Here is a 27,761-nt window from a genome sequence, read left to right as displayed (position 1 = left end):
TTAAAGGCTGGTCCTTCAGGTCTTCCCAGAGGCTAGATGAGTAGCTCAGAATCTATGAGCAGTCGTGTAAGGAAGCATCTAATTCAGGGTCAGGGAACAAGGTAGCTGGGCTTAAGGAAGCCAATAGGTTTCCCCTCTATTTTTAAAGTTACCCTGGGCCCTGGGAGGGGGTCTAGGATTTTTGTCTTATTTCCCTCAGTGTCCTTTTGTCTCTTTTTTTCTTGGACACTCTGGCCCAGTGACCCATCTTTTTACAATATGCACACTGATCTTTAAGGAGCTTCTTTTTTCCCCTCCCCGTATGGACCTCTGCTCTTTTCAAACCTTCGGGGAGGATGGGCCTCTTGGCCTTTCCACCGAGGGCATTCTGTGGTAGCCAACAATACTTTAGTCAGGTTGTGAGTCTGTCGCTCGTTAGCTGTTGTCATTGTCTGTAATTGGCGTTCTTCAGGGGTTTCTCGGTTGTTAAAGACTTTCTCTGCTGGGAGTCGGGCGGTGGCGCAGTGCAAAGCGCAGGGACCGGCGTAAGGATCCTGGTTCGAGCCCCCGGCTCCCCACCTGCAGGGGAGTCGCTTCACGGGTGGTGAAGCAGGTCTGCAGGTGTCTGTCTTTCTCTCCCCTCTCTCTCTGTCTTCCCCTCCTCTCATTTCTCTCTGTCCTATCCAACAACAAATCAACGTCAACAATGGCAATAATAACTGCAACGAGGCTGCAACAACTAGCGCAACAAAAAGGGGGAAAAATGGCCTCCAGGAGCGGTGGATTCATGGTGCAGGCACCAAGCCCAGCAATAACCCTGGAGGAAAAAATAAATAAATAAATAAATAATAAAAAAAACTTTCTCTGCTACTGCCAGTAGTCCCTATCTGCAACTTTAAGAGAACTGCTGTAGCTTACAATGGAGGGATTGGGGATTCAGAATTCTGGTGGTGGGAACGATGCGGAGTTGTTCCTGTTATCTTGTAATTTTGTAAATCAATATTAAATCAGAAATAAAATAAAAATAAAAAAATAAAATAAAAATGCAAAAACCAAAACAAACAAAAAAAAGCACAGAGGAAAATCTGTCCCAAAACAGGGTAAGCCAAAATTCGGTCTCCTTGTAAGACAGTCAGTCACCTTACTCATCTTAGTTTCACTTTTTGCCAAAGTAAAAGGCATCCCACAACTGGGGCCTTCAAAATAGCTCACCTGGATAGTGCAGTGCTTTGTCGTGTTCACCCAGGCTCAGGCCGGGCCCCCACCACAGTGTAGGAAACGTTGGTGCTGTGGTCTTTTTCACTCTCTGTCCAAAAATAAACTTTAACTGGAGGTGATTATGGATGAAATGTGAACTCCAGAGAGCTGACACATGAAATTACAAAGCAAAACCCCAGAGTAAGCAAACTGTCTAGGACCTTGTGAAAAACCCTGGTGGTTATCTTTGGTAGGGGAAGGGCACAGAACTTTGCTGGTAGGTGCGGGGTTGAAGTATACCCTGTCATCTTACAATCTTGTAAACAACTATTAATCACAAATAAAAATGGCCTAAAAATAGCAACCATAGCTAATGAAAGTCCCCTATTGTACGTTCCCAATTCGTTTTCCCCAGAAACCTTAGGACACCCTAATTACCATTTCTGGCTCTAATCTGAGGCGGTAACGGAGTTTTGGCGTGGTCCAGCAGCTGCAGCAGACGATTTGTTTGGTGAACTAGCCCTCTAACGTGATTCTTGCAACCCAGGGGTGTTGTGGGGAGAGACTTCTCGGCGAACTAGATAAACAGCAGCGCCTCCACCCGCCAGTGAGAGCTACGCAAAGCCCGGCCGGCGGCTCGCCCCTCCCCAGGCCCCACCTCCTCGCCCAGGATGCACCAGGTTAAAAACAAAATCCCACGTGACTGGCTCAGTTCTCAGGCCATCATGGCGTCTCCCAGTGGGAAGGGAGCTCAGGGGTCGGAGGCTCCAGGCTGCGGGCCCCAGCCGTTCACCCGAGACCTAGTGGACTCGGTGGACGACGCGGAGGGGCTGTACGTGGCGGTCGAGCGGTGTCCACTGTGCAACACCACTCGCCGGCGGCTTACCTGCGCCAAGTGCGTTCAGAGCGGCGATTTCGTCTACTTCGACGGCCGCGACCGTGAGAGGTACGGCGGCCGCCACGGCCCTATTGTTTCTTCCCGGGATGTCTCCTCCCGCTGGGTGCCCACAGTCTGGAACCTGGGACCGGGGTTCGGAACGAGGAAAGCGACTAAGGGAGGGGTGACTGCTTTGCGCCAGCGCTTAGCTCCCAGGGGACTAGGTTAGGGGTCAGGGGTGGGAACCAGATGAAGAAAAGTGACTGTTTCCCCATATTCCACTTGAAATGAGTCTGGTCCCTTACTGTAGGTCCTCGGGAATAGGGATAGACGGTGACTCTCAAGGGGTCATCCGCTGTTGCTGCTGGCATAGAAATGGATTTTCCACTTTGAGCAGCACTCCTGTTCAAATGCTTGTTTTAACCTTTGTCTTTGAAAGTACATATATATATATATATTCTTTTAAAAATATATTTTATTTATTCATGAGGAATGATAGGAGAGAAAGAACCAGACATCACTCTGGTACATGTGCTGCCGGGGATTGAACTCAGGACCTCATGCTTGAGAATCCAATGTCCTATCTAGTGCGCCACCTTCCAGACAGATATATATATATATATATATATATATTCTTTAAAGTCAAGCACTCTTTGTGATTAAGAGGTATTAATATTGTGGTAGCCTGTGGCATAGTTTAACCTTAGCAGGTATGCTTACTCTAATATGTAAACTGGAATTAACTAGTTGCTCATTCTCTCTCCTTCCCCCTCACCTCTCTGCCTCCAAAGATTGTTTTGAATGTAAAGAGTTTGGAGATATATTTTTGAATTCTTTAAAAATTCTGACTGGGATTACAGGTTTTTCTTGAAGAAAATTGAATTTAGGAACATGTTTTTAAATCCCAACAGAACTACAAATTAGTTAATTGAAAAATTACGGGAGTCGGGCAGTGGCACAGCAGGTTAAGTTCAGATGGCGCAAAGCGAAGGACTGGCTGAAGGATCCCAGTTTGAGCCCCCAGATCCCCAACAGGGGAGTTGCTTCACAGCCGGTGAAGCAGGTCTGCAGGTGTCTTTCTCTCCCCGTCTTCTCCTCCTCTCCATTCTCTCTGTCCTATCCAACAACGACATCAAGAACAACAACAATAATCTATAACAGTAAAACAAGGGCAACAAAATGGAATAAATAAATATTTTAAAAAAGAAAAGAAAAATTAGTTGTGTTTAGCTGCTGATCCTCTCCTAATGTTTGTTTCAGAAATTTAGTGTCAGTGAGAGTTATATAACTTTTAAACAAAAGTTCAGGTATTCATATACAAGAGCTCAATGAGTTGTCCCCAACTTAGTTGTCCTAGGACATATAGGTAATAAGTGTAGGAATCAGAATTAAGATCCAGGCCATCTAAACTCATCTTGTGAATGTACTTAACCATTGTACTGTAGAGAGATTCTGTGTTTGGAAATGTTACTAGTTCCTGGTTATACTGTGATCATAAAGTTAATTTCTTTCCCTTTTGAGATTTATGTGGCATTTTCTTTCTCTTTTTTTGTGTGTGCATTGTGTGTCTTTGGTGAACTTAATGACTTTAGAAATTACTGATAAATCATAGATAGTTTTACAAATTAAACCGTTTGTGTTATTGTTAGTATACTAGGTATGAGATGAAACTGTGTACTTGGTGGAGATTATCAACAGTGTATCTGTTGTGTAACCTTTTCTAAAATGAGTTCCCATGATTTTAACTACCTTCTATTTAGTATATGCTGAAGACTGCCAGACTTGTATTATATTTCCTTTTTAAAAAAATATTTATTATTTATTAATGAGAGGAATAGGAGGAGAGAGAAAGGACCGGGCATCACCCTAGTACATGTGCTGCCAGGGATTAAACTCAGGACCCCATGCTTTAGAGTCCAACCCTTTATCCACTGCTCCACTTCCCGGCCCACTGTTTTTTTTTTTTTAACAGACTTGTATTTCCAACCCAAACCTCTCTGAAATCCAAAAAAAACTAGCTGCCTACACAATATCTTCATTTAAATTTGTATTAAATATCTCTATTTTAAATAAGAAATGGAACTTATGATTTTTTTATCATAAATCTATGATTTTTTTAAATCATAAATCTGCTTCTCTTACAGCAAACGGTGACTTCATTGTTCTGTGGTACAAACCAGACACTTTCCAGTTGTCCTTCACTTTAAAAAAAAATTTTTTTAAATTTTATTTTTGAGAGAGATGAAGACACACACACACACCAGAACACTGCTCTGCTCTAGTTTATGATGGGGTGGGGGGTTGAACCTGGGACTTAGGAGCTTCAGGCATGAGAGTCTATTTGCATAACCATTATGCTATCTCCCCCTCCCTGTCCTTGACTTCTTAAACTACCACATCTAATCCCATCAACAAATCCTTACTGCTTCAAAACCAGTCATAAATCTGACCCTTTCACCACCATCAGATCTGATCCACTAGAGGCATAATTTCCATATTACCACCAGAGTAGGCACTATTCCATGCCTCTGTTCAAAATTTCTAGAAATTTCTTGTTTCAACTATCTGTTTTAAGTAGATAGATGCACAGCTATGAAATTCTCTTTGCATATCCATTATGCTGTCTCCCAATCTGGGATTTCATGTTTTAACAAAGTAGAAGCTAGAGTTCTCAACCAAAGTTCTATATTATTTGTTCCTCCTTTGTTAGTTTCTCCCTTACCTACTCTGAAAAATTACTCTGGCCTATCCTTAACCATACCAAGAACACTCCTATTTCAAAGTCTTTGAAATCTTATTTAGACCTTTAGGAACTCTTGTCTCTCAGGAATTGTCTTCTTTTTTGTTATTATTATTATTATTTTCCCAGATAGAGACAAAGAGGCAGAGAGAGTGAAAGTGACCATAGCACTGACGCTTCTTTAGTGGGGTAAGTTTCAGGCTCAATCCTGGGTTGTCTACTATCCAAGTAAGCTATTTGGCCCTCAGAAGTTTTCAGAGCGTGGTCCAGGAGGTGGTGCAGTGCATAAAGTGTTGGACTCTCAAGCTTGAGATCTTGAGTTCCATCCCCAGCAGTATCAGAGTGATATTTGGTTCTTTCTCGCCCCCCCCCCTTGTCCTTCTCATAAATAAATACATAAAATATTAAAAAAAAGAGTTTTCAGAGCTGCCTTCTTTGTTTCTTTAAGACCTTTGCTTATATATCAGGGAAGTTCTTTTTCTGACCTTTCAGTTAAAATATTAACCACTTTTATCATTTTCCATAGCATTTGTAATTGCCATGAGGTTTATATAGTAAGTTATAATAACAGCAGCAAGGTTATTAAAGCATTGGACTCTGAAGCATGAGGCCCCAAGTTCAGTCCCTGGCATTACATATGCCAGGGCTCTCTCATCCTTGCTTCCCTCCACCCCCAGAAATAAATAAATGAATAAATCAATTTTTTTTTTTTAACCAGAGTACTATGGGGTATTGAACGTAGGTCTTTGGAGCATCAGGCAGGAGAGTCCCTTTGCATAACCACTAGACTATCTGCTATCTACATCTGCCCCCGAGTAAATTAATCTAAGTTGTAAAAAAATTATAATTGGGAGTCAGGTGGTAGCGCAGTGGGTTAAGCGTGCAAAGCGTAAGGATCCCAGTTCCAGCCCCCAGCTCCCCACTTACAGGGGAGTCGCTTCACAAGAGGTGAAGCAGGTCTGCAGGTGTCTATCTTTCTCCCTCTGTCTTCCCCTGCTCTCTTCATTTCTCTCTGTCCTATCCAACAGTGATGACATCAATAACAACAATAATAACTACAACAAGGGCAACAAAAGGAAATAAATAAATATTTAAAAAATAAAAAAAATTGTAATCAACTCACGTAAGCTCTTCAAGACTAATCCTTCAGTAGGTTTTATGGTGGTGCATGGGATTGAGCCTGGGACTTAGGAGTCTCAGACATGAGAGTCTCTTTGCATAACCATTATGCTATTTACCCCCACCACCCCCTTTTTTTCCCCTGTTGTTGAAAGCAAGAGATAACTGAAGCATTACTTTGATCACTTTGGTGTATGGGATGTTATGTCTTGAACTTAGGACCTCACACTTGAGAATACAAGGATTTGTTCACTGTAATATTTCCCAAGGCACCTCTGATGTATTCCACTGACAGAAGTTCAATAGGTATTTGTTGCATTATTGACTAAATCTACCCTTCTTTATCATACTTAGTCTGATCCTGAACCATTTCATTATTATCCATTATGACTGATTCATTACTAAAGCCAGAAAGCAGAAAGTTGTCTTACTTTTCTTTTTTTCTTATTTTGTGCATCCAATTGATTGACAAACCCAATTTCACCTCTAGAATGTAACCGGAATAGACCACTGCTTCTTTCCTGGCTATTTATTGACCTTTTTTTTTTATTTCTTTATTGAGGAATTAATGTTTTACATTCAACAGTAAATACAATAGTTTGTACATGCATAACATTCCCCAGTTTCCCATTTAACAATACAACCCTCACTATGTCATTTATCATCCTTTATGGATCTGTATTCTCCCCACCCACTTATTGACCTTCTTTTACCTACCTATGTAGCTTACCCCCATCCTCCTTTTGGAAGCCACAGTCAAAATTAATGTGTTAAAGGTTTTGCTTAAGCCCTTTAATGGCTTTGTTTTCCACTGCATTACAAATAAACCAGACTTCTTAAACCAAACTCCATCGGGGATTTGGCTATAACTTCTAACTTTGACTGGGAGGTTAGTTAAAACTTTGGGCTTAGGGTTTATGCCCCAAGTTTACCACTTAACTGATATGATTCTTAACAAGTTTCTTTTATTATTATTATTTTAGTAGTGGTTTAAATAATGACTGACAATATTATGGGATAAGAGGGGTACAATTCCCACCACCAGAGTTCCATATCTTATCCCCTCTATTAGAAGATTCCCTATTCTTTATCCCTCTGGGAGTATGGACCAAAGATCTTTATGGGGAGCAGAAGGTGGAAGGTCTGGCTTCTGTAATTGTTTCTCTGCTGAACACGGGCATTGACAGTTTGATCCATACCCAGCCTATTTCTGTCTTTCCCTAGTGGGGTTGGGGCTCTGGGGAGGCGGGGTTCCAGGTCACATTGGTGAGGTTGTCTGTCCAGGGAAGTCAGGTTGGTATCATGGTAGCATCTGCAACTTGGTGACTGAAAAGCATTAAAATATAAAGCAGAACAAATTGCTTAATAATCAGGAACCTAAAGGTACTAGCAGATGAAATTTGGGGTCTTCATCTTAGAAGGAACTAGGAAGTCTATTTTAGGTATATTCCAAGGAGTCCATGACTTTACTAATTTTTGCCTGAGCTTGACAGCTAACATGCAGATGGGCTAGATGTATTTATTATCTGATATGTTGGTGTCAAAGTTGAGGATAGGACTAGAAAGCTGGATAAGGGCAGAGAGTAGCTCCCAAATATGGGAAAAGTATATAAATACCATTAACTGTAAACCCTATCAATCTCATTTAGGTCTCTTGTCTCTTCATATTTAGCACAGGAGCCTGTGTAATCTCTGCATTCTTGTCAGTCTGAGCTCAAATTTCATGGCCACAGCTAGGAACATTCTAAGCTGCACTCATATCAGGACCAGTCTTCCTTAAGTGGCAGAATGTGTCGACCCAACTTCCCTTCAGAGACCAGGACAGTTTCTACCACTGTTATTCTACATTGAGGGCAGTGTTCTATAGAGTTGAACAGGTTTCTTAACTGCTCCTATGCTTATTTCATTTTGAAAACTGTGAGAGTGTCTTTTTGTTAGTAACTGCATGAAGTATATATAACTTGATGTCTGGTATATATTAAGCTCTCCAAAAATACTCTTCATACTATGCTACTTCATATTCATTACTCCATAGCCAGGGATCTTTCCTCTGCCATCTTTTTTTTTGCCCCCAGGGTTATTGCTGGGGCTCAGTGCCTGCACTACGAATCTACTGCTTCTGGAGGCCAGTTCCCCCATTTTGTTGCCCTTGATACTACCATTATTATTGTTGTTGTTATTGCTGTTGTTGTTGGCTAGGACAGAGAAATCAAGAGAGGAGAGCAGAGAGGAGGGAAAGAAAGACACCTGTAGACCTGCTTCACTGCCCATGAAGTGACCCCCCCCCCATAGGTGGGGAGCTGGGGCCTCCGGATCCTTAAGCCAGTCCATGCGCTTCCCGCCATGTGCACTTAACCCGGTGCACTACTGCCTGACCCCCCTGCTTTTATTTTCTTACCATTGAACCTTATCCCTTGTTATTCCCTCTTCCTTGAACACTTTTCTTCCTGAATGATACCTTGACTTTTTTGTCTTGAGTTAATTGTCACCTCATTGAGGTCTCCCGTGTCATTCCCGTGACATTCTCTATGGTAGAGTCTCATTTCCCTCTCTTCCATTATTTCCTACTGTACTGTACTGGATGTTCTCCTTGTAATGAGAATGGTATGTAATGCTTGTTTGAGGAAGATAACTATATCCAGAAGATCGCTCTTTAATTCTGGTCAGATTGCCAGTGCTTACTGTGGCAGGTGAAGCAGGTCTTTCTCTCCCCCTCTCTGTCTTCCCCTCCCCTCTCCATTTCTCTCTGTCTTATTCGACAATGATGATATAGTACAACAATAATAATAAGTACAACAATAATAAAAAAACAACAAGGGCAACAAGAGGGGAAAATAAAGAATGAAGAGCAACTAACAGAATTATTCAAAAATTTAATAAGAAATTTTAGGATTCAGGTGGCCTGCGCAGCTCACTTCACTTTCTTTTCTATTTTTCACTTTTCTGTACCATTTTTCCTTCAGAGAAATTTGTTTTCATCCTTTGCCAAATAGTGCCTTATTAGAAGGATTAAAGAATTCCTTGAAACTTAGGACCAATGTCATAATAGCCAAATTATTCTTAGCATAAAAGAACCAGCCATTTTGTGTGTGTTTGTATATAAGTGATTTTTTTTATTAGTGATTTACAAAATTATGAGATAATAGGAGTTGATTTTTAAAAAATTTCATTGTCCATAAAGAATTTTAGAGGAGGGGCCCGGGTGGTGCCACATCTGGTTAAACGCTCATAGTACTAGTCACAAGGACCTGTACAAGGATCTGGGTTCAAGTCCCTGCTCCCCACCTGAGGGGGAGGAGGGGGATGCTTAGCAAATGGAGAAGCAGGTCTATGTCTTTCTCCCTCTCCTTCCATCTCAGTTTCTCTGTCTCTATCCAAGAAAATGGAAAAAATGTCCACCAGGAGCACTGGGTTTGTAGTGCTAGCATCAAGCCCCAGCAATAACCCTAGAGGCCAAAAAAAGGGGGGGGGGGATTTTGATTTGATACCTAGGTTGTTTTTTTTTTAATTTGTTTATTAATGAGAGAGGTAGGTGGAGAGAGAGAGAGACCAAGACTTAAGTATCACTCTGGTACACATGCTGCCAGGGATTGAACACAGGACCTCATGCTTGAGAGTCCAATATTTAATCCTCTGTTCCACCCCTGAACTGTGATAGTTGGTATTCTTACTTGGTAGAATCCTAATTCAAGAAATACTTTGTAGCCTGAGAGGCAACACAGTGGATAAAGTGTGCAACTCCAGATCCCTTTTTGTTACATGTGCCAGAGTGATGTTCTGCACCTCTACTCCCCACTTTATCCTCTCATAAATAAGTAAATACCCCCTCTCTTTTAAAAGAAATAGTTACTTAGCCATCTCAGTTTAGATGAAGTGGATAGCTATGCTTGATTCCCTAGGCATATCTGCTTTCAAATGTTTATTTAAGCTGTTTTTTTTGCTTCTTTCTTTTTACTTATTTTTTTCTGCTAGTGATTCAATAGTGGTTTGCTGCATTATAAGATTTATAGGGTGTAGTTCCACATTGCACCAAAATTCTGTACCCATCCTCCTAATCATAGCCACCTTAGTTCACTGACTTCTTCTAGCATTTGCCCTTCTCCTATTATCTCATAATTTTGTAAATCACTAATAAATGTTCACTGACTTATCTTTAAGAAATCATTATTGGGTGGGAGTAGATAGCATATGCAAAGAGGCTGTCATGCCTGAGGCTTGAAAATCCCAGGTTCAGTCCCCTGTACCATAATAAACCACAGAGTTGAGCAGTGCTCTTGTAGAAATAAAAAAGCTAGGGTGGGGGTAGATAGCATAATGGTTATGCAAAGAGACTCATGCCTGAGGCTTCAAAGTCCCATATTCAATCCCCTGTACCATTCTTCTTCTAGTGTTTGCCATAATAGGCCAGAGCTGAGCAGTGCTCTGGTAGACATAAATGAAAAACTAGGGTGGGGCTAGATAGCATAATGGTTATGCAAAGAGACTCTCATGCCTAATGCTCCAAAGTCCCAGGTTCAATCCCCTGCACCACCATAAGCCAGAGCTGTGTCTGGTGTTAAAAAAAAAAAAAGAAAGAAAAATTCGGGTGGGGGAGACAGCATAATGGTTATGCAAACAGACTCTCATGCCTGAGGCTCCTAAGTCGCAGGTTCAATCCTCCCAGCACCACCATAAGCCAGAGTTGAGCAGTGCTCTGGTGTTTCTCTGTGTGTGTGTCTCTCTGCATCTCTCAAAAATGAAAAAATTAATTAAAAACAATAAAAAGAAAAAATTAAATAAAGAAATCATCATTAACTCTTTTCCCCATAACCTACATCCAGGCCAGAGCTGGCAGATTTTCTTCACCTGGTTTGATTGTTAATGCTTATTTTCCCTTCCTAGATTTAGTGAACCCAAAGAACGTAACTTGTCTTATGGGACCTAAGAACTTTAGATACTTATGAGGACTGGGTGGTGGCACACCTGGTTAAGCACACACATTACAGTGCTCAAGGACCCAGGTTCAAGCCCCTGGTCCCTACCTGCAGGACTGCAGGGATCTTTTCTTTCTCCTTTTCTGTCTTCTGCTACCCTCTCGATTTCTGGCTGTTTTTATCCAATAAATAAATAAATAAATAAATAATAAAGTTTAAAAAAAGGACTTCAGATACTTTTAGTGTATCGTGTATGATTATAGACATATGTTTTTATAGTGACATAATTCTTAATCTATTATTATTTATTTTTATAAACCTTTTAAAAATTTATTTTCCCTTTTGTTGCCCTTTTTTTTATTGTTGTCATCGTTGTTAGGACAGAGAGAAATGGAGAGAGGAGGGAGAGACAGGGGGAGAGAAAGATAGACACCTGCAGACTTGCTTCACCACTTGTGAAGCGACTCCTCTGCAGGTGGGGAGCTGGGGGCTCCAAGTGGGATCCTTAGGCCTTAGGCAGTCCTTGTGCTTTGCCCGCTGGGCTACCGCCTAACTCCCGACATAATTCTTAAAGGGAAAGCATATGCAGTTTTAGTTGATGGGGTGGTGTGTTTAAGAAACTTTTTAAAAACAAGTTTCTGCAGATTGAATCTGGCCTCATACATGCATGATACCACTGACAACCCCCCTACACTCCCAGCCCACCCCACCCTTGATATTTTCCAAGAGAGAGAGGTATATAACATATTACTGCACCACCATCATGGAGTTCTACCAGTTTTTAACTTTGGTGTACTCTGTGATGCAAAGATAGAGCCCAGGGCTGGGGCTGGGCAATGACACACCAAGTTCAGTGCACATATTACTATGCACAAGGATCCTGTTTCAAGCCTCTGGTCCCCACCTGCAGGGGGGATGCTTCAAGAATGGTGAAGCAGTGCTGCAGGTCTCTCTTTTTCTCCCCTTTCCCTCTCAATTCCTCTTTTTCCTATCAAACAAAAGAAGGAGAGGAAACTAATGACAGCTATGAACAATGGATTCATCATCCAGGCATCTAGTAATAACCTTGGTGGCAATAAAACAAACAAAATGATAATAAAAGAATCCAGGGATATGGAGATCATACTCCTGAGACATAGCCTGGAACCGTGAGGTATTTTGGTCTGATTATAAAACTATATTATTGTAAGGAAAAAAAAACTTGACTAGTAGGGAATTACCTTAAGGAAACAGATTTTACTCATGTTCTCATAACTAGTAATATTTTGTTACATTTCTTTCTAGTCTTGCTTCTTTTTCTTTCTTTTTTTAAATATTTGACTGATTGATTGGTTTCCAGCTTTGTTTCTGTGCATATGTGTGTACTTGTAAATGTATTTAATTTTTTAAATATTTATTTATTTTCCCTTTTGTTGCCCTTGTTTTTTATTGTTGTTGTAATTATTATTGTTATTGATGCCGTCGTTGTTGTGGATAGGACAGAGAAATGGAGAGAGGAGGGGAAGACAGAGAGGAAGAGAGAAAGATAGACCTGCCTCAGCGCCTGTGAAGTGATTCCCCTTCAGGTGGGGAGATGGGGGCTCGAACTGGGATCCTTATGCCAGTCCTTGCTTTGCGCCATGTGCGCTTAACCCGCTGCATTACCACACAGACCCCTCTTGATGTTTTATATATAGTATTATTTTGTCTATTCATCCTGCTAGTGGACAGTAAGGTGTTTCCAAGTTTTGTTATCATGACTGACTTTGCGATTAACTGGTTTAAAATGTTTGATGTTGGAAGTCAGGCGGTGGCGCAGTGAGTTAAGCGCATGTGGCGCAAAGCGCAGGAACCCGCGTAGGGATCCCGGTTCGAGCCCCCGGCTCCCCACCTGCAGGGGAGTCGCTTCACAGGCCACGGGTGAAGCAGGTCTGCCGGTGTCTATCTTTCTCTCCCCCTCTCTGTCTTCCCCTCCTCTCTCCATTTCTCTCTGTCCTGTCCAACAACGAACAACATCAACAATGGCAATAATAATAACCACAACGAGGCTACAACAACAAGGGCAACAAAAAGGGGAAAAACGGCCTCCAGGAGCGGTGGATTCATGGTGCAGGCACTGAGCCCAGCAATAACCCTGGAGGGAAAAAAAAGTTTGATGTTTTAGGTCCGTGTGTGAATATTTACGAAGTTACATATATTTTGCTTTATCTTAAAATACTTTAGTAGTACGTGGCCTTTAATGAATAAAGTATTGGACCCTCAAGTATGAGGTCTCGAGTTCAATCCTCAGCATCACATATGCCCAAGTGACACTCTGGTGTTCTCTCTCTCTTCCTCACACTCTCTCATGAATAAATAAATCTTTTAAAAAATACTTCAGTAGTTTTTTTGAGACTTTTTTTGTTGTTGTTGCCATAGTCCTAGGCACAGAGTAAATAAATACCCGATAAAGTGGAGGAAAGAACTGGGTAGGCAGATTGAGGGATTAGATTTACTTTATGAAAACTAGTATGCTTGGGACATAGGAAGTGCCTAGTATGTTATGTTTCTACCTGGCACAGAATTAACAGTGTGAATGCTTAGTAGACTACTTGTCCTGGTATTGTTTCTAGTAGCAGGAAAACAGACTTACCTGAATAGTCATACTTATACTCAGTTATCTGTGGCCACAGAACAATGTGGAATAATGAGCTGCACACTTTTTTTTTTTTTTTTTTTTTTAGATAAAGAGAAACAGTGAGTGAGTGAGTGAGTGAGTGACAGAGACAGAGACCAGTCTGGGGCCATACCAATCTGAACACGCTCGATCTTATCAGGGACAGAAACCACAGCACCGTTGCTTCCTTCAGTGTGGTGGAGATTGGACTTGAACCTGGGTTGCACAAACTTTTAGCTTGAGGCTCACACTCTTAACTGATAGCCCCACTAACAGTGCTGTTACCCATTTGGTGTGTTGAAATACTTTGCTGCAGGATGAATGAACTTTCTACCTGGTTGAAATTTCCTCTGCCCGTAAGGCCTTCCTTCCTTTAGCAAGTCTCAGTGAGATAGGCGTGACTCCTCCAAAGCTCCTTCAGGAACCTCAGTTGGGTCCCACTAGGGCACCATGTGACCGTCCTCTCCTAGTGCCCCCCATTCTCTACCACAGAAGAAGACTGGTGGTCAGTCGATTTAAAGGAGAACTTCTATAGGGAAATATATACATATGTGTATACACATGCATATAATACACGTGCATGTAAGAAGGACCCTGGTAAAACGAAAAGCATTTTGTATACTGAGAGAGGAGTTATAAGAAGTAGTGTAAAAGTGATGGTGCACAATGTTCAGGTTCTTTTCAGAAAACACAAAACTTATTATAATATATAGTAATATAGTATACTAAAAAAGTTGGTGAATAGATCTGCATAATAGTTTGGAAAATTCTATGGAGCAGAAATATAAGTAATCAGAAAGGAGACTGAGAAAGAATAATTTCAATATATATGACAAAAGACTAATTTCCTTTATAAATCACCCTAAAAGAAAAAAAAACCTGTAGAAAAATGGACAAAAGGTAAAGACAGAGAAGCAACAATAAACTAAGTGGCCAGTAAGGTAAGAAAAGGAGCTGAACATTTTAAATAGTGAATTAAAGGCAAATAAATGAATTATGAACTATTTTGGGGAGGAGGATAGGAGGCTGATTAGGTTAACAAAGATTAAAACATGCATATCTTTCCTTTTTTTTTTTTTTTTTTTTTTTACGAGAGCGTTGCTCAACTTTGGTTTATGGTGGCACAGGGGATTGAACCTGGGACTTTGGAGCCTCAGGCATGAGAGTCTTTTTGCATAATCATTATGCTATTTATCTCCACCCAAAACATGTGCATCATTTGAGAAATGTTGAGAAAATGGGTTTTGTTACTCACTGTTGGTGGAATTGTAGTTTATTAGAAATGATTCAGAGGAAATTTAACAACAGCTGTCTGAATTTTGCAAATAAGTATTTTATTTATAGAACTTTCTCATAAACTTAAAAACATAAAAATTTGTGCACTAGGATATTCGTTTGAAAAATACTTTTTTAAAAATGAAGGTTGTATTTATTACATAAGGAGAGAGACCAGTGCATTGCTCAGCACTGGCATGTGGTGGTGCCAGGAATTGAACCTGGGAACTCTGGGGCCTCAGCCATGCAAGCCTCTTGCAACACTGCTTCTTCTTCTAGCGTTTGCCCTTCTTCCGCAGCCAGTCAACAGCGTCAGGTTGAGCCTGATGTAAAGTTTCGAGACCTCCTTTGAATCTGGAGAGGTGGCAGTCCTTGACTATGTGGGTCATAGTCTGTCTGTACAACAATGACAGTGTTTATTGGTAAACTATATAGGTAATGTACTCACTCAATGAAATTGTGTTAAAGAACAAGATAGGTCTATGTTCTGACATAGGACAAGGTAAAGTCCATTTTGTGTGATAAACCCAACTTGAAAAGCAGTAGAGTGTGTTTCTGTCCCCTCCTTAAGATAAACTATTAGTCAAGTCTGGTGTGACTATCACAACTGCTGGTTTCTTCTTCTGGGAAACCATATTGAGAAAAAGCAGAGGATTGTGGAATAACAAGAGGATGAATGTGCTGGTGAGCAGTTGAAACACTGACCAGCCACATTCCATGAGATAGATCATCTGCTGTTTGCCTTTGGTAGCACCTCCTATTTCTCATTTCCTTTCTGAAGGATGATATTACTCACAAAGTGTATGCTACAGTAGGGATTGATGTCTTCTGCTTATTGTTGTTCCTGTTGTTTTAATCTATATATTTATGCCTTTCTGTGCATTTAAGAAAATACTTAAGAACATCAACCACCTCAGCACAGAGCACACAGAGCTGTTTGTCACCCCAATATGTCTTAATGTAAAGTACATTTTGAATATAGGTCTGAAAGGAGAACTTTTTTTTTTTTTTGCCTCCAGGGTTATCACCTGGGCTCAGTGCCAGCACTATGGATCCACTGTTCCTGGAGGCTATTTTTCCCATGTTGTTGCCCTTGTTGTTGCCCTTGTTGTGGTTGTTATTATTATAGCTGTTTTTGTTGTTGGATAGGACAGAAAGAAATCGAGAGAGGAGGGGAAGAAAGAGGGGAGAGAAACATAGATACCTGCAGACCTGCTTCACCGCTGGTGAAGTGACCCCCCCCCCATGCAGGTGGGGAGCTGGAGACTCGAACAGAGATCCTTGAGCTTTGCGCCATGTGTGCTTAACCCTCTGCACTACTACCCAGGCCCCAAGACCTTTTATAGCCTCTAAAAGCAAAATTTTATTCTCTGTGCTAGATTTTCTTCCTTCCTTTCTTTCTCTTTCTTTCTTTCTTTTTCTTTTTCTTTTTCTTTCTGTTTGCATGGTTTGTGAGTTTATCATCTCCTCAGCTTCTTGGAGCATGAATCACCACATTGCCTTGGTGAAGCAGAAGTAAATACCACATTAGTTTCTTCTCCTCCTCCTCCCCTTCCTCCTTCTTTTTGTTATAGCAGGTAATAGGTCCAAGATTGCAATCAGCTACAGAATAAGATAATTAGATTTCGTACTATTTTGGATGGTGCTTTGCTTTTAGTTACTGGTATGTGGTAAATGTCGGATAAATTAATGGATTAGGGAGTTGGGCGGTAGCGCAGCGGGTTAAGTGCAGGTGGCGCAAAGCGCAAGGACCAGGGTAAGGATCCCGGTTTGAGCCCCGGCTCCCCACCTGCAGGAGAGTCACTTCACAAGCGATGAAGAAGGTCTGCAGGTGTCTGTCTTTCTCTCCTCCTCTCTGTCTCCCCTCCTCTCTCCATTTCTCTCTGTCCTATCCAACAACGATGACGACATCAATAATAGCAACAATAATAACTACAACAATAAAACAAGGGCAACAAAAGGGAATAAATAAATAAATAAATATTTTTTTAAAGTAATGGATTAATAAGTGTGTCAACATTCCACATTGATTTCTGAGTTTCCTCATGCTATATTAAGAAGTCACCACTTTTGGTGTATTGTACCAAAGTAAAAGACTCTGGGGTGGTTGGGTGGGCGGGGCCGGGGGGGGGTACAGGTCCAAAAGGATGGCAGAGGACCTAGTGGGGGCTGTATTGTTATGTGGAAAATTGGGAGATGTTATGCATGTACAAACTATTGTATTTACTGTCAAATGTAAACCATTAATCCCCCAATAAAGAAATTTAAAAAAAAAAAGAAGTCACCACCTATCTAGCTCCTGTACTGCTGCTACTCAGTGGAACTCTATAATGTTCTAAATCTGCATTTTCCAATAAGGTAGAAGTACATATCTTTGGTTGTATTCAAACATGAGGTTATAAAAATAGCTGTTTAGAGAGATTACTCCATCTAGATGGTTTCAAGGAAGGAATTCGTAGAGTACCTGGATCCTGTTAAATTGTTTTTGTTTAGATTAGCAATTCATGAGACAGCTGTTCTTGAACTCTACCATATCACACCTACGTCATGTGGTATTGTTATTTCCTTCAAAATGTTTAGTTAGCATCAAGGGAGGTTTGCTCATTGAATGACACTGTTAGTTATCTTCCATTAAACTGTACTTTGATAAATAACTTAGGGGTCAAAGAAGGAACCTTATGGGAAATTAGGAGTTCTGAAAATAACATGAAATGCTTTAGAAGGAAAGTGTGTAACTTTATATGCTTATATTAGGACAGAAGAAAAGCTTAAAATTGATGATTTATGTTCCCACTTTCAACCAAAATTTAAAAAAGAGAAGGCAAACTAAATCTGAAAGGGGAGCAAGGAAAAATGATAAGATTAGATCAAAGACTGAGAAAGAAAATGAACTGTAGGGCTGGGGAGACAGCATAATGGTTATGCGAAAGACTTTCAAACCTGAGGCTCCAAAGTCCCAGGTTCAGTCCCCAGCACCACGGTAAGCTGAGCAGTGCTCTGGTAGCTCTCTCTGTGTATCTTTCTCTCTGTATCCCTTTTTCACTAAAAATAAATAAATAAAACATTTTTAAAAATGAACTGCAATGTGATACCCCTTCATTTTGATAACTTTTACTAAGTAACTTGTTAGCCTACAATGATGAATAATAAAAATGAGGAAATATTATACTTTAAAAATCATAAAGAATCAATTTAGAGTGGTCTGAGAGGTGGCACAGTGATAAAGCTTTGGACTCTCTAGTTCGATCCCCAGCAGCACATGTGCCAGAGTGATGTCTGGTTCTTTCTCTCTCCTCCTATCTTGCTCATAAATAAAATCTTAAACAATTTCATCTTAATGATGAAAATCATCTTTGCAGTAGAAACCTGAATTCAGATTCATTTTAATGCTCAGATATTTCTGTTTTAGAATATAATTTAACCTGGGGTTGGCATCCATACACATACTTTATGAGCTTAAGAAATAATTTTAAAGCTGAGAATTCAAAGTTCATTTTAAAATGAGCAAATGACAGGCAGCTAGTTTCATGCACGCCATTGAGATAATGTGGACCACTTACTTTCAGAACCATGACATTTCTATATGCAGAGAAAATGAACATTAAATAAAGCATTTAACCTTTTTTTTCTTGCAGGTTTGTAGACAAAAAGGAAAGGTTAAACCAACTTAAGAGCAAGCAAGAAGAATTTCAAAAAGAGTAAGTTTGCGTTTTGCTTTTTCATTTGTAGAGGTTATCTAGTTAACACACGGCTAAATTCCGAGCTGTAGTATGCAGATAGATAAACTGTGAGTTTACTTAAGATGTAATCTTGAAGTACAGAAGAGCATAGTACATCTTGGAGAAGCAAAATAGGAGAGCTACTTCTAAAAACTACCCAGGACCAGACCCAGTACATGGTACACAATTTTGCGTTCAGTGACTAACTAACTGAATGAATAAAATTCTTGACCCTTGTAATTGACAGGTAGCAAATGGGTTATTGGCTTAAATAAGTGATAGTGGTTCCTTTAGGACATTACATTTCTTCTTAATCAGTTTTCACTAAGTATGTTCTGCATATTACCTACATCAAAATTCATTAACTGAGGTAATTGATAAAAATGCAGATTGTGATGCCCAGTCCTTAGAAGTGCTGATTCAGAAAGCATTGAGGATGACCCAAGAATGAGTTACTAACAAGTAGACCTGATGAATTTCTCATTCCCTGAATTTAAGAACTATTCTAATTGCACCAAAGCAAAGCACTCGGGGGAAGAGAAGGAAGAGTTGGAGAGGGTGTTGAGATCCTGGTACATGATGATAGAAAAAGACCTAGGTTGAGAGTGTTCTGTGACACCTATGATGGAGTGATAAGAAACTGGCCCCATGTGTCAACAGTAAAACCATTAACTTGCTACCACTAATAAAATGATTGGGGGCGGGGGGGCGGCTGGGGGAGGCAGAAATTATCCTAGTGCCCAGGAGGTAAGACATCAGTAGAGTGTTCAGCTTGCAGGTATGAGGTTCTAAGTTTGGTTCCTGACACTGCATATGCCAGAGTAATTCTCTGACTCTTGCTCTCAATAAGTAAATTTTTAGGGGGAAAAGTAAAAAGGGGTGGGGTGGGGGTTGGAGGAGACAGCATAATGGTTAGGCAAAAGACCTTCATGCCTGAGGCTCCAAGGTCCCTGATTTAGTCCCCAGCACCACCATAAACCAGAACTGAGCAGTACTATAGTCTTCTCTCCGCATCTCTCGATCATAAAAATAAAAATAAATATTGAGGAAAAAGAATTGTCCTATAGACAAACACAACTATCAGATGATCTTACTCACATATGGGATACTAAAAAGAAAGCACATAAACAGAAAAGGTGAAACATAAATCCTTACTCTGTGTCCACAGATCTGCAGTGACTTAAGGAGAGAGGGAAAAACTGGGGAAGGAATCCCGATGTCCCAAAGGGAGACTGACACTTTGGTACTGGGGTAACACTTATTTTGAGCACGTATGGTATTATACTCCTAAAATATCAACAGTCTTATAAGACATTTTCTCAATTAAAATTTTAAAATATTAAAAAATACCTGTCCTAAAGAATCTTCTAACTTATATTGGCCAGTTACTATTCTGGACACACTTCATGTTTGATTAACACATTCACAAGAAGATTGATTTTCTTTTTATTTATTTATAAAAAAAAATAAAATAAAAATAACAAAATGTCTAAGATAAGAGGGGTACAATTCCACACAATTTCCACTGCCAGAGTTCTGTTTCCCACCCCCTCCCTTGAAAGTGTTCCTATGCTTTATCCCTTTGGGAGTATGGACCCAGAATCATTATGGCATGCAGAAGGTGAAAAGTCTGGCTTCTGTAAGTCTGGTTATCATGGTAGCATCTGCAACTTGATGGCAGAGTAATGGAGCTGAAGGATTGACATCCCATGCTTGGCGTCTCTGGACACAATCTGAAGTGAAACGTATTAAACTGGTTGCATTGATTAGGTTGAGATCTAAATATGCAGGATCAATTGGTATGGGTTGAAAGAAGTGTGCTAGAAAACGAGCCCCGCTGTAGAAGTTCTAGGACTGGGAGAAATATGGGTTTTACAGAGAATGGGGAAGGTTCCTGCTGTCTTAGGGTTTAAGAAGGCAATAAATAGTTGCTATTATAACCAAGTTATTTGGAAATTTGGTTGACTTTGAAAATCCCATTGTTAGGATTTGCTGTATCATACAAGACCTCACCATGATTTATGTCATTTAATGCTATTTACATATAGTTGTGTCATATATAGTAACATAACCAGTTGCTTCTGGTCTCCTGGTCTAAAACTAGGTGATTTAATATTTCAAAGAAAAAGCCATTATTAGAAATGTATTAACAGTTTTTTCTAATATTTTATTTATTAATGAGAAAGGAGGAGACTGAGAAGAAACAGACATACCTCTGGTACATATGTTGCCAGGGATTGAACTCAGGACCCCATGCTTGAGAGTCCAATGCTTTATCCACTGAACTACCTCCCGGACCACAAAATGTACTAACAATTTAAGCCAACTGTTAGAATTTAATCAGGTTATTAATTTGAAACCTTAAAAGTGCTTAGATTGAAGGAATATATACTCAGAACTATGCATCAAAAGTCTGAGTCTATGCATTAAAAAGTTTGAGACATTCAATTCATTTCCCCTCACATATTGATTAAGTTGTGATTTATAAGACTATAAGTTAATAGGAGTGTATATTAACACCATTCCCACCACCAAAGATCTGTGTCCCTACCCCCACCCCCCTATAAGGAAGCTAAAAATCTATCCTCGCTCTCCACCCAGTTTTTTTACTTTGGTGCAGTACTCCAAACTGAGTCAGATTCTGCTTTGCTTTTCTCTTTCTGTTCTTCTTTCTCAACTTCTGTTTATGAGTGGGATCATCCCACACTCATCTTTGTCTTCCTGACTTATCTCACTTAACATAATTCCTTCTAGCTCCATCCAAGATGGATTGGAGAAGGTGGACTCATTATTCTTAATAGCTGAGTAGTATTCCATTAAATATATGTGTACACCTATGTTCATAGCAGCACAATTTGTACTAGTCAAAACCTGGAAGCAACCCAGGTACCCAACAACAGATAAATGGTTGAGAAAGTTGTGGTATATATACACAATGGAATACTACTCAGCTATTAAGAATAATCAACCTGGGAGTCGGGCAATAGCGCAGTAGGTTAAGCGCACGTGGCACAAAGCACAAGGACCGGCCTAAGATTCCCAGTTCGAGCCCCCAGCTCCCCACTTGCAGGGGAGTCACTTCACAAGCAGTGAAGCAGGTTTGCAGGTGTCTGTCTTTCTCTCCCGTTGTCTGTCTTCCCCTCCTTTCTCCATTCTCTCTGTCTTATCCAACAGTGACAACATCAATAACAACAACAATAACTACAACAATAAAAAAACAAGGGCAACAAAAGGAAATAAATATTTTTAAAAAAAGAATAATCAACCTACCTTCTCTATAGATTAATTTTCCAAGACACTGCATTAAAGGAAACTGCTTGATTTTATTTAACTCAATCTTCTCTCTTTCTCTCTCCCCCCCTCCTTCCCCCCTCCCTCTCTCTTCCTCTCTCTTTCTATCTTTATTATTGGATAGAGGCAGAGAGAAATTGAGAGAGGAGATGCAGAGAGAGAGAGAAAGAGACAGAAACACCTGCAGCCCTGCTTCATCACTTGTGAAGCTTTCCCCCTGCAGCTGGGGATTAGAGGCTTAAACTTGGGTCATTGCACACTACAGTGTGTGCACTTAACTAGGTGTGGCCCCATCTAACCCCTAACCCAGTCTTTTCTCTAATTTAATCAGTCACAGAAACTTAATTTTTTTCTCATAGAATACTTAATTCTGTAGGTAACTTTTTTACAACTTTATTCTAGAAATCATTTTGTATCTTGAGTTACTGTACCTTTCATTATTAATTATGAGTTACTGTACCTTTCATTATTAATTATGACTGATGAAAATTCTTGCTGCGACTAAGGGGGAAAGTGTCTGGTTGTTCTGGAAGTTTCCTGTGAACATTTATAGAAAGACTCAGGGTAATGTTGGAAATGTAAAGGAAGGAGGTATGAAAAAAGTTGTAGAGAATGGAGAACTTGGAAAACAATTTTTTTTTTTGCCACCAGGGTTAGTGATGGGGCTGTAGATAGGTGGTATATATAGATATATTAAAAGAGATAGAGACAAATAGAGGAGAGAAAAAGAGAAGTGCCTGCAGCCTACTCCACTGCCCATAAAACTCCCTATAGGTGGGGACTGGGGACTGGAACCTAGGTCCTTCTCATTATAATGTGTGTACTTTATAGAGTACGCAGCCACCCAGCCCTGAAAACGCTTCTAAATGCCGAAGTTCTAGTGTTGTTAGCCATTTCTCAAAACGGGGTGGGGTTAGATAGCATAATGGTTATGAAAAGAGCCTCTTATACCTAAGGCTCCAAAGTCCCAGGTTCAGTCCCCCCACCACCACCAGAAGCTAGAGCTGAACAGTGCTCTGGTTAAAAAAAAAAAAAAAAAAAAAAACATGTTTGAGGTTATCGAATTGTGTAAGATTTTATGACTTATGCTTTATATCTATGTGTTTTCTCCATACAGAGTGTTAAGAGCTATGGAAGGAAAGTGGATAACAGATCAGTTGGTAAGCTGTAAGAAGACTCAAATTGTATTCTTTATGCTGTGCTTTTTATTTGGTAGAGCTTGAAAAATTATTTGGAAGTTAAGCTTACTTTTAAGCTTACTTTTTCTCTATTCCCCCCCTCCCCCACTTTTGAGAAGTTCTCTATTTGAAATGTTTGTAAATATTTGTAGTTTGGGCCTCATATGTGGGGGGAAGACTTGCAGTAGGGCGCGGGGGGGGGGGGATTGAGGACAGCATATGAAAATAAAGAGTTTGTTAACTCTTTTATTCACTGTCTGCCAGCTCTGTATTCACAGATTCAGCCAACTGGGAATGTTGTATGTAACCCATGTATATGGAAGGCTGACTATAACTTGGCCTTATGTTTTGAACTCTGTGGAGCTTAGCCTTCTACTCCTCGCCTTGTTCAACTGTATTGAAAGATTATTTGTGATACGGCTAGCAAAATAGCTCACTTGCTCCTGTGCCTGTTTATTTTGCTATATGTACTGTACAGGTTCAAGTCTGGCTCCCACATTGGAGGAAACGAGTGCTGTGATGTATGCCCCCCCCCTGCCCACTGCCTTTGTCTATCAAAAAAAAACAAAAACGACCCAGAACATTAACACATCCGAGTGATGACTATGAGTGTGTGTTCTTTTTTTTTTTTTTTTTTTTTTATTTAAGAAAGGATTAATTAACAAAACCATAGGGTAGGAGGGGTACAACTCCACACAATTCCCACCGCCCAATCTCCATATCCCACCCCCTCCCCCGATAGCTTTCCCATTCTCTATCCCTCTGGGAGCATGGACCCAGGGTCATTGAGGGTTGCAGAAGGTAGAAGGTCTGGCTTCTGTAATTGCTTCCTCGCTGAACATGGGCGTTGACTGGTCGGTCCATACTCCCAGTCTGCCTCTCTCTTTCCCTAGTAGGATGGGTCTCTGGGGAAGCTGAGCTCCAGGACACATTGGTGGTGTCTTCAATCCAGGGAAGTCTGGCCGGCATCCTGCTGACACCTGGAACCTGGTGACTGAAAAGAGAGTTAACATACAAAGCCAAACAAATTGTTGAGCAATCATGGACCCAAAGCTTGGAAAAGTGGAGAGGAAGTATTAGGGAGGTACTCACTGCAAACTCTAGTATACTTCTGCTTTCTTACTTTGGTGCCATACTCCAAACTCAGTCAATTTCTGCTTTGCGTTTCTACTTCTTTTTTTTTTTTTTTTTACATGCATAACATTCCCCAGATTCCCATTTAGCAATACAACCCCCACTATTTCATTCATCATTTTTCATGGACCTGTATTCTCCCCACCCACCCACCCACCCCAGAGTCTTTTACTTTGGTGTAATACACCAATTCCATTTCAGGTTCAACTTGTATTTTCTTTTCTAATCTTGTTTTTCAACTTCGGCCTGAGAGTGAGATCATCCCATATTCATCCTTCTGTTTCTGACTTATTTCACTCAACATGATTTTTTCAAGGTCCATCCAAGATCGGCTGAAAACGGTGAAGTCACCATTTTTTACAGCTGAGTAGTATTCCATTGTGTATATATACCACAACTTGCTCAGCCACTCATCTGTTGTTGGACACCTGGGTTGCTTCCAGGTTTTGGCTATTACAAATTGTGCTGCCAAGAACATATGTGTACACAGATCTTTTTGGATGGATGTGTTGGGTTCCTTAGGATATATCCCCAGGAGGGGAATTGCAGGGTCATAGGGTAGGTCCATTTCTAGCCTTCTGAGAGTTCTCCAGACTGTTCTCCACAGAGGTTGGACCAATTGACATTCCCACCAGCACTGCAGGAGGGTTCCTTTGACCCCACATCCTCTCCAGCATTTGCTGCTGTTACCTTTTCTGATGTGTGACATTCTCACAGGAGTGAAGTGATATCTCATTGTTGTCTTGATTTGCATTTCTCTGACAATCAGAGACTTGGAGCATTTTTTCATGTGTTTCTCAGGCTTTTGGATCTCTTCTGTGGTGAATATTCTGTCCAATTCCTCCCCCCATTTTTGGATGGGGTTATTTGTTGTCTTGTTGTTGAGTCTGGCAAGCTCTTTATATATGTTGGTTATTAAACTCTTATCTGATGTATGGCATGTAAAGATCTTCTCCCATTCTGTGAGGGGTCTCTTGATTTGGGTAGTGGTTTCTTTTGCTGTGAAGAAGCTTTTTAATTTGATGTAGTCCCATAGGTTTATACTTGCCTTAGTCTTCCTTGTAATTGGATTCGTTTCATTGAAAATGTCTTTAAAATTTATGCGGAAAAAAGTTCTTCCAATATTTTCCTCTAAGTATCTGATAGTTTCTGGTCTAACATCCAAGTCCTTGATCCACTTGGAATTTACTTTTGTATGTGGTGAAATACAGTGATTCAGCTTCATTCTTCTGCATGTTTCAACCCATTGTTTCCAACACCATTTGTTGAAGAGACTCTGCTTTCCCCATGTAATAGTCTGGGCCCCTTTGTCAAAGATTAGATGTCCATAGGTGTGGGGCCTCATTTCTGGGCTCTCAGTTCTATTCCACTGGTCAGTGTGTCTGTTCATGTTCCAGTACCAAGCAGTTTTGATGACAATGGCCCTATAATATAGTTTGAGATCTGGCAGTGTGATGCCTCCGGTTCTGTTCTTTTTTCTCAAGATTGTTTTGGCAATTCTAGGTCTTTTCTGGTTCCAGATAAACATTTGTAGCATTTGTTCTATTCTCCTAAAAAATGTGCTTGGGATCTTGATGGGGATAGCATTAAATTTGTAGATGGCTCTGGGTAATATATTCATTTTGATGATGTTAATTCTTCCAACCCATGAGCATGGAATATCTTTCCACTTCTTTGTGTCTTTTTCAATTTCTTTGAGTAGTGACTCATAATTTTCAGTATACAAGTCTTTCACTTCTTTGGTTAGGTTTACTCCTAGATATTTTATTGTTTTTGTTGCTATAGAAAAAGGAACTGATTTCTGGATTTCAATTTCTTCTAACTTAGTGTTTGCATAGAGGAATGCCACTGACTTTTGAATGTTAATTTTGTAGCCTGACACATTACTGTATTGCCTGATGATTTCCAAAAGCTTCTTGCTGGATTCCTTAGGTTTTTCCATGTATATTATCATGTCATCTGCAAATAAGGAGAGTTTGACTTCTTCTCTTCCAATCTGTATTCCTTTAATTCCTTGCTCCTGCCTGATTGCTATGGCAAGAACTTCCAACACTATGTTGAATAGTAATGGTGATAGTGGGCAGCCCTGTCTAGTACCTGATCTGAGGGGAAATGCTTCCAGTTTTTCACCATTGAGTATGATGTTGGCTGTAGGTTTGCTATATATAGACTCCACTATCTTCAGGAATTTTCCATCTATTCCTATTTTTTGTAGTGTTTTGATCATAAAGGGATGTTGTATATTGTCAAAGGCTTTCTCTGCATCTATTGATATGACCATGTGGTTTTTGGTCTTGCTTTTGTTGATGTGGTGGATCACATTGATTGATTTACGTATATTAAACCAACCTTGCATGCCTGGGATAAACCCCACTTGGTCATGATGAACGATCTAGTTTTCTTTTTTGGTTGTGTCCCTGTCTGCTTTTGGTATCAGGGTGATGTTGGCTTCATAGAAGCTGGCAGGGAGTATTCCAGTGTCTTCAATCTTCTGGAAGACTTTTAAAAGTAGAGGTATTAGTTCTTCTTTGAAAGTTTTGTAGAATTCATTTGTAAAACCATCTGGTCCAGGACTTTTATTTTTGGGAAGATTTTTGATAACTGTTTCAATTTCATTAGCTGTGATGGGCCTGTTCATGTTATCCACTTCCTCTTTACTTAGTTTTGGAAGTTGGTAGGTATCTAGGAAATCATCCATTTCTTCCAGGTTCTCTAACTTGGTGGCATATAGTTGTTCATAGAAGCCTCGCATGATATGTTGAATTTCTGCAGTGTCTGTTGTGATATCTCCTCTTTCATTTACTATCCGATTTATTTGGGTCTTCTCCCTTTTTTGTTTTGTGAGTCTGGCTAAAGGTTTGTCGATTTTGTTTACTCTTTCGAAGAACCAACATTTACTTTCATTGATCTTTTGTATGGTTTTCCTATTCTCAATGTTATTTATTTCTGCCCTAACTTTAGTAATTTCTCTCCTTCTGGTTGCTTTAGGTTTCCTTTGTTGTTCTTCTTCTAGGTCTTTAAGATGTGCAATCAGGCTGTTTATTTGTGCCTTTTCTTGTTTCCTAATGTGTGCTTGTATAGCTATGAACTTCCCTCTTAGGACTGCTTTAGCTGTGTCCCAAATATTTTGATAGCTTTTGTCTTCATTTTCATTGAACTCTCGAAACATTTTGATTTCTTCCTTGATTTCCTCTTTGACCCAGAAGTTGTTAAGAAGTGTACTGTTTAGCTTCCACATTTTGGCACTGTTACTAATCTTTTGTTGATTGTTAAGTGTTAGTTTAATTCCACTGTGGTCTGAGAAGATGCTTGGGATGATTTCAGTGCTCTTGAATAGGCTGATGCTGTCTTTGTGGCCTAACATATGGTCTATCCTTGAGAATGATCCATGTGGATTTGAGTAAAATGTGTATTCCAGTTTCTTGGGATGAATGACTCTGAAAATGTCCAATAGTTCTAGTTTATGTATCTCTTCATTTAGCTCCCTTATGTCTTTACTGATTTTCTTCCTGGATGATCTGTCAAGTTGAGATAGTGGGGTGTTGAAGTCTCCTACTATGATTGTGTTACTGTTAATATATTGCTGTAGCTCTTTCAGTAGAAGTTTGATGTATTTAGATGGCTTCTCATTGGGTGCATAGATGTTAATAATTGTTAAGTCCTCTTGATTGACTGATCCTCTGAGCATTAAGTAGTGTCCATTC

The 27,761-nt window shown here is 40.1% G+C and overlaps 1 protein-coding gene across 1 annotated transcript in view; it reads left to right on the top strand.

The window, feature by feature from the left end:
- The first annotated feature begins 1,886 nt into the window (after positions 1 to 1,886).
- LOC107523616 (beclin 1-associated autophagy-related key regulator) overlaps positions 1,887 to 27,761 on the top strand; it is a 41,748-nt gene continuing 15,873 nt past the window's right edge. The window contains exons 1-3 of the mRNA XM_060184679.1: positions 1,887 to 2,122; positions 18,371 to 18,433; positions 22,863 to 22,905. Coding sequence (XP_060040662.1) covers positions 1,902 to 2,122; positions 18,371 to 18,433; positions 22,863 to 22,905 — 327 coding nt within the window. The 5' untranslated portion in view covers positions 1,887 to 1,901. The remainder of the gene's footprint in view (positions 2,123 to 18,370; positions 18,434 to 22,862; positions 22,906 to 27,761) is intronic.

Source organism: Erinaceus europaeus, unplaced genomic scaffold (genome assembly GCF_950295315.1).
Source record: "Erinaceus europaeus unplaced genomic scaffold, mEriEur2.1 scaffold_811, whole genome shotgun sequence".
In the NCBI taxonomy this organism is placed as follows: Eukaryota; Metazoa; Chordata; class Mammalia; order Eulipotyphla; family Erinaceidae; genus Erinaceus; species Erinaceus europaeus.
Note: the sequence above shows the minus strand (reverse complement) of the source record. Positions and strands in the feature narration are given on the sequence as shown.